Source organism: Rhinichthys klamathensis, unplaced genomic scaffold, assembly GCF_029890125.1.
Source record: "Rhinichthys klamathensis goyatoka isolate OS25496 unplaced genomic scaffold, OSU_Roscu_1.1 h1tg000196l_1, whole genome shotgun sequence".
NCBI lineage: Eukaryota > Metazoa > Chordata > Actinopteri > Cypriniformes > Leuciscidae > Rhinichthys > Rhinichthys klamathensis.
The window spans coordinates 3,173,816-3,186,977 of record NW_026606722.1 but is presented as its reverse complement, the minus strand read 5'-3'; the positions used below and the strand labels follow the sequence as shown (position 1 = coordinate 3,186,977).

Here is a 13,162-nt window from a genome sequence, read left to right as displayed (position 1 = left end):
ATAGATAGATAGATAGATAGATAGATAGATAGATAGATAGATAGATAGATAGATAGATAGATAGATAGATAGATAAACAGTATCAAACAGATTGATAGATAAACAGTGACAGACAGACAGACAGACAGACAGACAGACAGACAGACAGACAGATAGATAGATAGATAGATAGATAGATAGATAGATAGATAGATAGATAGATAGATAGATAGATAGATAGATAGATAGACAGATAGACAGATAGATAGATAGATAGATAAACAGTATCAAACAGACAGACAGACAGACAGACAGACAGATAGATAGATAGATAGATAGATAGATAGATAGATAGATAGATAGATAGATAGATAGATAGATAGATAGATAGACAGACAGACAGACAGATAGATAGATAGATAGATAGATAGATAGATAGATAGATAGATAGACAGATAGACAGATAGATAGATAGATAGATAGATAGATAGATAAACAGTATCAAACAGACAGACAGACAGACAGACAGACAGATAGATAGATAGATAGATAGATAGATAGATAGATAGATAGATAGATAGATAGATAGATAGACAGACAGATAGATAGATAGATAGATAGATAGATAGATAGATAGATAGATAGATAGATAGATAGATAGATAGATAGATAGATAGATAGATAGATAGATAGATAGATAACAGTATCAAACATAAGGCATTTACTTGTCCAAAAAAACAAAAAATACTTTTCCAGCATTATTGCTAATAAAACAAGTTTTGCAAAAATATGTCTATAAAACATATTTCTACTCTGTTTACAAGAACACAGCAGTTCCTCTAATATATTTCCATAAATTTCATAAAACAGGGGTAGATATTTTCATCTACACAATATTAACTATATGATAAACTCCCTTAGTGACTAAGGCTGACCTGTAACAATCCGAGTGTCATCTTTTATTTCTGCTGCTGCTGCTTTTCTGGTTCAATCAGTTTCCCTTTGTTATATTTCTGCCCTATCCCATATGGCACGTGGGCAGAAATAGTGCCCATCTCCTTGGCCCCTTCAATGTGGAACATCTGATCATCAAAGAATATGTGAGGGCGAATCTTCTGCAGCAGGGGCCCTTTAGGGGCCCCAGCGAGAAACAAGGCCTCATCGATCTCCAGGCCCCAGCTTCTGAGTGTCTTCAGCACACGGGCCCCAGAGCTCGCTGCACTTCTGGCCGTCACCAAGAAGGTACGGATAGGGCAGTTCAAACGCTCGTTCTTGGCGTAGAATTTCTTCTGGAGCTTCCCTAGAGCCTCCAGAAAGCACTTAAGAGGACCCTGAACACGAAATAGAGCAACGTGTCAGCCAATGGGATTAGAGAGAACCTGATCATCTATTATTGGCAGCTGCCAATGCTGGAGCAATTACAGCAGTCCACCATCCACATGAAATAAGAGTCTTAAAGGTATAGTTCACCCTTAAATTTAAATTAAATGATTTACTCACCCTCAAGCCATCTGAGGTGTATGACATTCTTCTTTCAGACGAATACAATAGGGCTTATATTAAAAAATGTCCTGGCTCTTCCAAGCTTTATAATGACAGGGAATGGCCGTTTCTGTTTTGAAGTCCATCAAAATGCATCTATCCATCATAAAAGTGCTCCACACGGCTCTGGGGGGTTAACCCTTTAGGCGCCAGAGTTTTCCTAAAACGTTCGATTTTGACATCTTAATTTCAAAAGGCTATATCTTAAAAGTGATAAAAGATAGAGACTTTCTGTAAATTAGAGAAATATTAAGGATGACCCAAAGTTTATGTAGGGATTACACTTTCCCATCTAATTTGCATATTATGACGTCATATGGTGGCGGCAATCTTGGATTATAGAATTTTCATGAAAAGGCACGTTTAAATGATAAAATGCAGCACTTCTTTCCCCCCAAAATGTCCATCACCTTCTGTATGCTATATTGCACAATACTGAATGCTCAGGTATATAGTAAGTAGTAAACAAACTGTGTAAATCATTACTAATAAATGGTAGAAACGAACCGAATGCATGTAGTGGTTGGCCTTTTGCTGTAGAGATCTTCCATTTACTACATACAGTAGGCACTCTGATTCCATGTATGGGGCACATATATATTATTCATATGACATACAAACACAAGTAGACAAGACCTGTTTAGTTCAAAAGCTCACTCGCCACGGCAAGGCACAGATCATGAGTGAGATGATACGAGCAGCGCGGCCAGATCTGACTCGCGCGTGCGCCAAGTGTGCACAGCTCAGACTACTGTCATTGTCATTGCGACTCCCCACCCTGCCTCCACGTTGCCTCCTAACTGTCCTATGAATACTTCTTCGACCTCGTCTAACATACCCAGTGGCATTAGACAAAGTCTCCACCACAATACTGTCGCCGCGATTGCGGAGAGGATCTGATAAAATGGCTCACTCGCACACTAGCTCCGCTTTTGATCACACTGATTCAATGCGCTCTAACTTGAACATTTTGTATAGAAGCATGACGGTTTTTTTTCGGGGATGAAGTATGACATGTCTGACATCCAGTGGAGGGGAGGTCGAACGAAATTTGACACCCAATTTGACAAAATCGGCCGTTTTATTCAGGGCCGCATCTTGTCGAGTAAACTCGACCGTGGCGCCTAGAGGTTAATAAAGGCTTTCTGAAGTAAAGCAATCCGTTTGTGTAAGAAAAATATCCATATTTAAAATTGTATCGACTAAAATAACTAGCTTCCGGCAGACGGCCGTACGCATCGATTTACAATGAAAGAGTGACCCTTGACCTTGACGCACGACGTAATGACGAACGCGGAAGCACAGAGGATAGAGCAAAACAAAACACCAGTCACAAATTAGAAGTCTAAAATGAGAATTTTTGTTTCATTTGTTTCAACCGCGAGAGGAGTCAAAGCTTACGCTAGTCCTACATCCTACGTCATACATCGTAAAGTGTTCCTCTTTTGGCGTAAGTTGACTTGCGTAGGCCGTCTGCCGGAAGCTAGTTATTTTAGTCGATAAAGTTTTAAATATGTATATTTAATGTGTGTATTTTACACAAACTTACTTATGAAGGCCTTTATTAACGCCCCAGAGCCGTGTGGAGCACATTAATCATGGATGGATGCACTTTTATGGACTTCAAAACAGAAACGGCCATTCACTGCCATTATAAAGCTTGGAAGAGCCAGAACATTTTTAAATATAACTCTGATTGTTTTCATCTGAAAGAAAATTTCATATACACCTAGGATGACTTAAGGGTGAGTAAATCATGGGGTAATTGTCATTTCTGGGTGAACTATCCCTTTGACCCTTAAACACATTCCTTGGGTCTTTGGTGACCCAGGTCATTCAATACCTTTCCCCTAATTTAATCTCGGATGACTCTAAATGCAATTCACCTTTATTCCTCAAGGTGGCAATGTCTGATACACAGTGTATCCAGTAGATGCCATGCATAGAAGAAGAATATCATGTGATCCACGTTTAGTCGAAACACCTGACATACCTGTGCAAGCGGTTTGTTCTCATTCATTTTCTCATGCGCGAAGAATGTGTCCAGGCCATGCTGTTTCACTATGATCTCGGACTCATCTGAGAAGAGCACGGCGTCCCCATCAAAGGCCACACGCAGCTGAGTCTCAGACCGCTGAGTCTCCATATCAGGCTTAAACATGATGGCTGCCGCTATACCTATTACAATAAACAAAATGTTACAACAGCCAATTGAATGCGAAGCAAAAAACACTGGCTACTAAAGTAAGAGGAACATTCATAGAACCCATTATTACTTTAAATGTACTGTAAATCCTTGATTTAGCTACATTACATTTGTGTGTTTGTCATCAATTTACCTTCCTCAATGGCCTCGTGAACTTTTGAGGAGTCTTTTGAGAGGTAAAGGTTAGTCATGTAGGCCTTGAGGTAGTCAATTGGGCTCTGACCTCCGGTCATGCAGAATCGCTCTATCGTTAGATCTGTAAGAGGGGAATTTTCATATTATCATTCAGCTACTGGCTACTTTATCTTCTAATAGATGCACACTGTGTATTATTGACTGTATATCTTCCCTTGTATGTTGTACATTGTACTGTATTTAATTATATCCTTAAGACAAACTCCTTGTATGTGCAAACGTAATTGTCCAATAAACTCCAAAGTCAACTTTCAGATCAACTTCAACTGTAAAATTTTAAGGGTTGCTCAGAATTATGACAATTTGTCCAAGCTTATGTAACATTCAGACCAGAATGCAGTGAGAAATTGCACACCTACCATAGTGATTTATGCTGTTAATGAGTCGCACCCCAACTTGGGCGTGATTATTAGTCATGAGAACAATGTCAAACAGCTCTTCGCTGTCCGGATAGAGAATCCTCAGCCGTTCATTTACAGTCATCAGTGCCTGTGAATTAAGGTTTTGTTTTCATAAGAAAGGAAGCAAATATCTGTGTGTACAAGTTATTCTGGAAAATCTTTACTAGCAATGTGACATAAATGGAGAGTTGAATGATCCTGCAATACCTGAGGCTGCAGTTTTAGGACCTAATTTCTAGGACCCTAACAATAGTATAAACTGTACTAACAGTTTATACTATTTCATTGCATTTACTATTCCTTAAAGGTAGAGTGGGCAATTTATTTCATAAAACATTTTGTTTTTCTGATTGAAACTCTCTTCACATCCTGATAGCAATCAATAATTTGGTCTAACTATTAAAATTTTTACATATATTGTCTGTGGAAGTCGCAGGACTAATCAAATGTTCAGCCAATCATTGCATTCGGTCCGAATGCAATGATTGGACGTCGTCAGCGCGTTCCAAAAGGCTATGCAGAGTTGTAGATACACAGTCATCGAGTGCCACAAACAAACAGTAGCCGCCTTTTACAGTTCCTCCTGAATCAAAACAATGAGCTTATGCTGCGTTCATACCATGTCGTAACCGTAATTTAGAGAAGGCGACCTGTGACGTTCTACTCTGAGATGTTCACATCCTCAGACTCGGATTTATGCGTTTCTATGTCAACACTGTCAACACCGAAGTGAATCTGCAGCAGTCAGGTGGTACAGGTCAGAGCTTTGTAAGTTGTTTACGTTCGTTATTGCAATGTTTTGTGCTTCTTTGAGACATGAGGTAATTTAACGCCGTCTCTTATGACGCTTTGTTGAATCTGCTCTCGCTGTGTGTGTTCATGTGTTTTGAAGGAGGCGTGGCTTTGGAGACGCTCTGAAGGGAGGGTGGGATCTAATGCTTTTAAAGCTAGCTATTGCTAGCCGCTCCGAATTTGCTTACCCTACCTTTAACTCTAAGCATTACTGTTGGTGACCGTCTTGACATTTCTAACCTAAATTGGTTCAATATATGAGCTCCTTTAATCTGGTTATAAATTCATTTTCTTGGAAAGAAAGAATTGGTTAGGTGGTTGTTGTGGCGTGCAGGACGAGGCCGAGGGCCGTGGGAGAGCGGAGCGAGGCCGGTGGCGGGATTTCTGATGTGCGACACCTGCGCGACGCACCGGTCTCGTATCTCTCACGGAGGAGCGGATGCTTAAAAGGAGGAGCGACGATAGATCGAGAGAGGACAGGCCTGAACTTATGTTGTGTTTTGTTTTATTATATGTGACAGCCGTCGTCCGCGAGGGGCTGCTGTCTTTTACTTTTGTTTTGTATTTGTTTTATTTTATGTTATTAAATATTGTTGAACGTTGCCGGTTCCCGCCTCCTTCTTCCCATAACAACTGAACCGCGTTACACTGGTGCCGAAACCCGGGAAGGAGGAGGCGGGAACCGGCGAACATTCAACAGACTTTAATAAAATAAAACAAATACAAAACGAAAGTATAAACCAGCAGCCCCTCACTGACGACTGCTGGCCAAACAAAACACAACATAAAATCAGGCCTATATTATTGTAAATAGAAAGTTTCTATTATAACTTGTGCACTTGCAGTATGGACAGCTTCCCTGATTATAATTGGATTGTTCTAATGGTGGGACTTCTGCGAATCAGTTCATTTCAAAGAAGCAGTGATTCAGTGATTCTTTTATGTCATGACATTTACATCATCACAACACCCACATGCTCGGAATGTTCCACTAAAGAAATATGTTTGCACATGTTGCTTTTTATTGAGTTTAAAAAAGGGCGTGTTCATTCATTGTAATTTTTTTTTGTCCCCGTTGTGTCCCCTGTTCCAGTCACGATTCAGCTCACTAAAATGTCATTTAGAACATAAATATATAATTTTTAACTTTTTAACTTACAAAAATGAACTAATGTGTACTGCACATAAGTTTACATAAATATTTTCCAGTATTTGTAACATTTCTGCTATTCAGATATTAAAGCAACTTAATTTTTACCCTATCAGGCAAAACCTTGATAAATGCTTTTAATGCTTTTAGATGGGACATGTCCAAAAGGTTCTCAATTCGATGAGTCGATAAGCGTTTGGGTCGAGAACTGCTCGGACTGGGTCCGCGCCGTAAAGTGATCGTTCAGAACGAGTTTTTGGACAGAAGCAATCGAGTCATTAAAGATCCGATTAAAGATCTGATTCAAAAGAACAAGCATTCTCCAATCGGACATCGAGCGTTCTAGGGCCCTGCCCCAAATGGCACACTCCGGACTTGTGGACTTCCTCAGAGTCCACACTTCGGTGACGTCATGTAGTGCAGACCTATAGGGCCCTTAGCGCGAGGGCGCATTGATAGGTATTTTTGGGACAGACTCGATCGTCACGCCGGAAACAGGAAGACGGTCTGATTGTTGTTATGGACAGGAGCTACAGGTTCGGGGAAATATGCTGCCTATTGTTGTTGTGTTTACATATGACTCAGTAAAGCCCTGACATTCTGTTCTATTTATTTAATGAATCATAATACGATCGTATTATTCAGCTCGCTATTATTAGCCTATGTTTGAGACATCAACCACTGGTCGATGATCATAATGTTTGTATAAACTTGTCATAAAAACCATAATGATAATTACACTTAAATATTTTCTTCTCAGCCATGTTAACAATTGTCCGTGAGCGAAATCTCCTCCCATCCGTTGTCTGATTGGCCTTTCGCAAGGATTCCTGGGTAGTTAAAGTGCGTGGAGCCTGCATCTATGCGGGCTTCGCGGAAGACCGCTTCAAGGGTACAAAGGGGGCGCTGCTGAGCACACTTCAAAGTGTTAAAATGCTAAATGGGACAGCCTACGGACTCATAGACTCGGCGAGCACGCGCAATTTAAGTCCACGTGACCGAAAGTCCGCATGAAGTGCGCCATTTGGGACAGGGCCTAGGTTCACTTCCAGTGTAGAGGGTTGCACTTTATTTTACAGTACGTGGACATTCAATGTACTTATAACAGTGACCTTACTCACAAAAGTACTAAGTAGGCTAATGTAAGGTAACTAGCCTACGTGGGAATTAAGGTTTAGGGTTCAGGGTTACTAATATTATTACCCAGTGTCATACTACAATAAATATAGTATGTTCATGCGAAACTGTAAAATAAGGATTGTAGGGGGTGTGACAGGGTGTGCCAGATAGTTTTTATAGTAGTATAAGTAAGTAAAAGTTGGTAAGGTGGCTAAGTAAACAAATTTAAAAAAAATATCTGGATGCTGTTATAATGTTGAAGTGTTATTCTCACTTTAACGAAAGGAAAAGCAACTCCTGGCTTCAGTGGCTCGCTCTCGTGCTCTTGTTGATGTTGAACATACTTCTCAACTCCTTCTTCCTCGTATATCTTCCTTTCCGCGACCATATCAAACAATGTCCGAGAAGAAACTGCGATAGTTACTGCATGTTTCGGCTTGGGCTGTTAAAAGACACATCCAAAAACAGTGTTAGCGGCACCCAATCCTAACATAACGCCTTGTTGATCTTGACAGAATACTCACGGGTCGCGGTTTCGTTGATTTCAAGCTTTCAAAGTGAGCTTTAGCAGCTGCCCAGTCTTTTTCCTCTGCTGTAGCTTCCTTTTTATCCGTGGAAGTCGCTACTGTTGGTTTTATTTCGCTCATTGTTTCGTATTAACAGGTCTGCTGATAATGTTAGTGTGCTTGCTGAACTTCCTATGTTGAGTCAGGGCTGTAGCCTATGAATGTCAGATATCGAGGAAATGTAAGGGGGTTTGATGCTGAGGAGGAGGAGTTCCCTTTTGACGCAGGACGTTTGGTGCTTTCACTCACAGCCGGCATTTGTATTCACTGTGAACAAATATGCGTTCCATCCAAGACCATGCCACAGTTTTAACTCCTGTAAAAATATTTTAAAAATATAGGTCAGCTTCACATTTTTCTGTGATACTGTGTGTTTGGGCATATATAATATAATATAATATAATATAATATAATATAATATAATATAATATAATATAATATAATATAATATAATATAATATAATGTAATATAATATAATAATGTGTTTTAAACTTTGACCACACATTTTTGTTGAATGTTACAATTACTCAGAAATAAAGGTTCTTTATTGGCATATTGTTCCATGAAGAACCTTTAAAATCAATGGAACTCAAATATTCTCAAAAGGTTCTTTATGATTCTTTAGATGATTTTTGGTCTTCACTCTAAGAAAAAAAAAAGGTTATTTTAAGAACCGTTCACTGAAAGGTTCTCTGGGGAACCAAAAATTGTTATTCTATAGCATTCTAAAAAAAAAAAAAAACCTTTTGGAGCCCTTATTTTTAAGAATGTGGTGCTTAGAGCAGACTCAGGGTCTGTCCCAATACCCAAACGTGTGGTCTTTGCACTTGACCACTTGTCTACATGACGTATTTCCTGTATTTTGCCTAAGAGTTCAAGTGTGCTGAAAGACCATAAGTGTGTGTGTGTGGAACTTTTGATTACCTGTTGGGACACACTACTACACAAGTGTGGTAAAACTGCAAATAAAGTTTTATTAACACTTTGATTTTCAATATTTTAAACACTTAATAAAACTGATAAATGTCTGTTCAGTATGTAACTGACGATACAATTTAATAATTGTAGTGCTTAAAGTCACCATCTTCACACTGAAGATATAGGGTGTGATAATTCGGCTCTCCGTCTTCACCTAGGCTTCGGCTCTCCGTCTGCACCTAGGGCTCCACCACCATCGGCTCTCCGTCTGCACCTAGGGCTCCACCACCATTGGCTCTCCGTCTGCACCTAGGGCTCCACCACCATCGGCTCTCCATCTGCACCTAGGCTTCGGCTCTCCGTCTGCATCTAGGGCTCCACCACCACCGGCTCTCCGTCTGCACCTAGGCTTCGGCTCTCCGTCTGCACCTAGGGTTCCACCACCATCGGCTCTCCGTCTGCACCTAGGGCTCCACCACCATCGGCTGTCAGTCTGCACCTAGGGCTCCACCACTATCGGCTGTCAGTCTGCACCTAGGGTTCCACCACCATCGGCTGTCCGTCTGCACCTAGGGCTCCACCACCATCGGCTCTCCGTCTCCACCTAGGGCTCCACCACCATCGGCTGTCCGTCTGCACCTAGGGCTCCACCACCATCGGCTCTCCGTCTGCACCTAGGGTTCCACCACCATCGGCTGTCCGTCTGCACCTAGGGCTCCACCACCATCGGCTCTCCGTCTGCACCTAGGGCTCCACCACCATCGGCTCTCCATCTGCACCTAGGGCTCCACCATCATCGGCTCTCCGTCTGCACCTAGGGCTCCACCACCATCGGCTCTCCGTCTGCACCTAGGGTTCGGGTCTCCGTCTGCACCTAGGCTTCGGCTCTCCGTCTGCACCTAAGGCTTCACCACCATCGGCTCTCCGTCTGCACCTAGGGCTCCACCACCATCGGCTCTCGGTCTGCACCTAGGGCTCACCCACCATCGGCTCTCCGTCTGCACCTAGGGCTCCACCACCATCGGCTCTCCGTCTGCACCTAGGGCTCACCCACCATCGGCTCTCCGTCTGCACCTAGGGCTCCACCACCATCGGCTCTCCGTCTGCACCTAGGGTTCGGGTCTCCGTCTGCACCTAGGCTTCGGCTCTCCGTCTGCACCTAAGGCTTCACCACCATCGGCTCTCCGTCTGCACCTAGGGCTCCACCACCATCGGCTCTCCATCTGCACCTAGGGCTCCACCACCATCGGCTCTCCGTCTGCACCTAGGGTTCCACCACCATCGGCTCTCCGTCTGCACCTAGGCTTCGGCTCTCCGTCTGCACCTAGGCTTCGGCTCTCCGTCTGCACCTAGGACTCCACTACCATCGGCTCTCCGTCTGCACCTAGGGTTCCACCACCATCGGCTGTCCGTCTGCACCTTGGGTTCCACCACCATCGGCTCTCCGTCTGCACCTAGGCTTCGGCTCTCCGTCTGCACCTAGGCTTCGGCTCTCCGTCTGCACCTAGGCTTCGGCTCTCCGTCTGCACCTAGGCTTCGGCTCTCCGTCTGCACCTAGGCTTCGGCTCTCCGTCTGCACCTAGGGCTCCACCACCATCGGCTCTCCGTCTGCACCTAGGCTTCGGCTCTCCGTCTGCACCTAAGGCTCCACCACCATCGGCTCTCCGTCTGCACCTAGGGCTCCACCACCATCGGCTGTCAGTCTGCACCTAGGGTTCCACCACCATCGGCTCTCCGTCTGCACCTAGGGTTCGGCTCTCCGTCTGCACCTAGGGCTCCACCACCATCGGCTCTCCGTCTGCACCTAGGGTTCCACCACCATCGGCTCTCCGTCTGCACCTAGGGTTCGGCTCTCCGTCTGCACCTAGGGTTTGGCTCTCCGTCTGCACCTAGGCTTCGGCTCTCCGTCTGCACCTAAGGCTCCACCACCATCGGCTCTCCGTCTGCACCTAGGGTTCCACCACCATCGGCTCTCCGTCTGCACCTAGGGTTCCACCACCATCGGCTCTCCGTCTGCACCTAGGGTTCGGCTCTCCGTCTGCACCTAAGGCTCCACCACCATCGGCTCTCCGTCTGCACCTAGGGCTCCACCACCATCGGCTGTCAGTCTGCACCTAGGGTTCGGCTCTCCGTCTGCATCTAGGGCTTCACCACCACCGGCTCTCCGTTTGCACCTAGGCTTCGGCTCTCCGTCTGCACCTAGGGCTCCACCACCATCGGCTCTCCGTCTGCACCTAGGGCTCCACCACCATCGGCTGTCAGTCTGCACCTAGGGCTCCACCACTATCGGCTGTCAGTCTGCACCTAGGGTTCCACCACCATCGGCTGTCCGTCTGCACCTAGGGCTCCACCACCATCGGCTCTCCGTCTGCACCTAGGGCTCCACCACCATCGGCTGTCCGTCTGCACCTAGGGCTCCACCACCATCGGCTCTCCGTCTGCACCTAGAGTTCCACCACCATCGGCTGTCTGTCTGCACCTAGGGCTCCACCACCATCGGCTCTCCGTCTGCACCTAGGGCTCCACCACCATCGGCTCTCCATCTGCACCTAGGGCTCCACCACTATCGGCTCTCCGTCTGCACCTAGGGCTCCACCACCATCGGCTCTCCGTCTGCACCTAGAGTTCCACCACCATCGGCTCTCCATCTGCACCTAGGGCTCCACCACCATCGGCTCTCCGTCTGCACCTAGGGCTCCACCACCATCGGCTCTCCGTCTGCACCTAGGGTTCCACCACCATCGGCTCTCCGTCTGCACCTAGGGTTCGGGTCTCCGTCTGCACCTAGGCTTCGGCTCTCCGTCTGCACCTAAGGCTTCACCACCATCGGCTCTCCGTCTGCACCTAGGGTTCGGCTCTCCGTCTACACCTAAGGCTCCACCACCATCGGCTCTCCGTCTGCACCTAGGGTTCCACCACCATCGGCTGTCCGTCTGCACCTACGCTTCGGCTCTCCGTCTGCACCTAAGGCTCCACCACCATCGGCTCTCCGTCTGCACCTAGGGCTCCACCACCATCGGCTGTCCGTCTGCACCTAGGGTTCCACCACCATCGGCTCTCCGTCTGCACCTAGGGTTCGGCTCTCCGTCAGCACCTAGGGTTCGGCTCTCCGTCTGCACCTAGGGTTCGGCTCTCCGTCTACACCTAAGGCTCCACCACCATCGGCTCTCCGTCTGCACCTAGGGTTCCACCACCATCGGCTGTCCGTCTGCACCTACGCTTCGGCTCTCCGTCTGCACCTAGGCTTCGGCTCTCCGTCTGCACCTAAGGCTCCACCACCATCGGCTCTCCGTCTGCACCTAGGGCTCCACCACCATCGGCTGTCCGTCTGCACCTAGGGCTCCACCACCATCGGCTCTCCGTCTGCACCTAGGGTTCCACCACCATCGGCTCTCCGTCTGCACCTAGGGTTCGGCTCTCCGTCTGCACCTAGGGTTCGGCTCTCCGTCTGCACCTAGGCTTCGGCTCTCCGTCTGCACCTAAGGCTCCACCACCATCGGCTCTCCGTCTGCACCTAGGGTTCCACCACCATCGGCTCTCCGTCTGCACCTAGGGTTCCACCACCATCGGCTCTCCGTCTGCACCTAGGGTTCAGCTCTCCGTCTGCACCTAAGGCTCCACCACCATCGGCTCTCCGTCTGCACCTAGGGCTCCACCACCATCGGCTGTCAGTCTGCACCTAGGGTTCGGCTCTCCGTCTGCACCTAGGGTTCGGCTCTCCGTCTGCACCTAAGGCTCCACCACCATCAGCTCTCCGTCTGCACCTAAGGCTCCACCACCATCGGCTCTCCGTCTGCACCTAGGTCTCCACCACCATTGGCTCTGTCACCATCAGTCATCCCCATGCCCTCATCAAGGAAATCCCCACCATATCTCCTCCCTCCTTCAACACTGGGAGGGGGCATACTGTCAGTTATGTTCTGTTTGAGTTTGTTTTATGTCATTGCTGTTTTCCTTCCTGCCTGAGGTCGTTATTAGTTTCTATGGTTACTCATTTGATTAGTCATTCTGTTCAGGTGTGTCCTAATTTGTCCCCTTTGTTTGTTCCTTGTATTTAAGGCCTTGTGAATTGTCCGGTCTCGTTGACGCTACGATTGTGTTTCCTTGCCTGCCTTTGTGTCAAGTTACCTATGGATACCATTAAAGGCTGCTTTGAATCTGATTCTTCATCGTTGTGTGTCTTTCTGCAACCTATCGTGACAATAACTAATCATGACTGTAACTATCACGTAAAGTGTTCACCTATATCTGTCCATGGCATTTAGGCAAGTTTTACAACTACAATGTATAAAT

General features: G+C 46.1%; 1 protein-coding gene across 1 annotated transcript; it reads right to left on the bottom strand.

Moving 5' to 3' along the window:
• Nucleotides 1-761: 761 nt before the first annotated feature.
• Nucleotides 762-8,111, bottom strand: nt5c1bb (5'-nucleotidase, cytosolic IB b). The gene is made up of 6 exons (XM_056262702.1): nucleotides 7,909-8,111; nucleotides 7,659-7,826; nucleotides 4,282-4,411; nucleotides 3,861-3,983; nucleotides 3,515-3,699; nucleotides 762-1,310 (listed from the first exon to the last, which is right to left on the bottom strand). Exons 1-6 carry the CDS (start codon nucleotides 8,029-8,031, stop codon nucleotides 939-941), a joined length of 1,101 nt encoding a protein of 366 aa, XP_056118677.1. The 5' UTR covers nucleotides 8,032-8,111; the 3' UTR covers nucleotides 762-938.
• Nucleotides 8,112-13,162: the final 5,051 nt, after the last annotated feature.

Excerpts from the sequence above, each read along its gene's own strand:
- nt5c1bb (XM_056262702.1), bottom strand. The coding sequence starts at position 8,031 with ATGAGCGAAATAAAACCAACAGTAGCGACTTCCACGGATAAAAAGGAA. Across the intron at positions 4,412-7,658 it reads TTGCTTTTCCTTTCGTTAAA|GCACTGATGACTGTAAATGA; the intron begins GTGAGAATAACA and ends CTTAATTCACAG. Across the intron at positions 3,984-4,281 it reads TAACAGCATAAATCACTATG|ATCTAACGATAGAGCGATTC; the intron begins GTAGGTGTGCAA and ends CCCCTCTTACAG.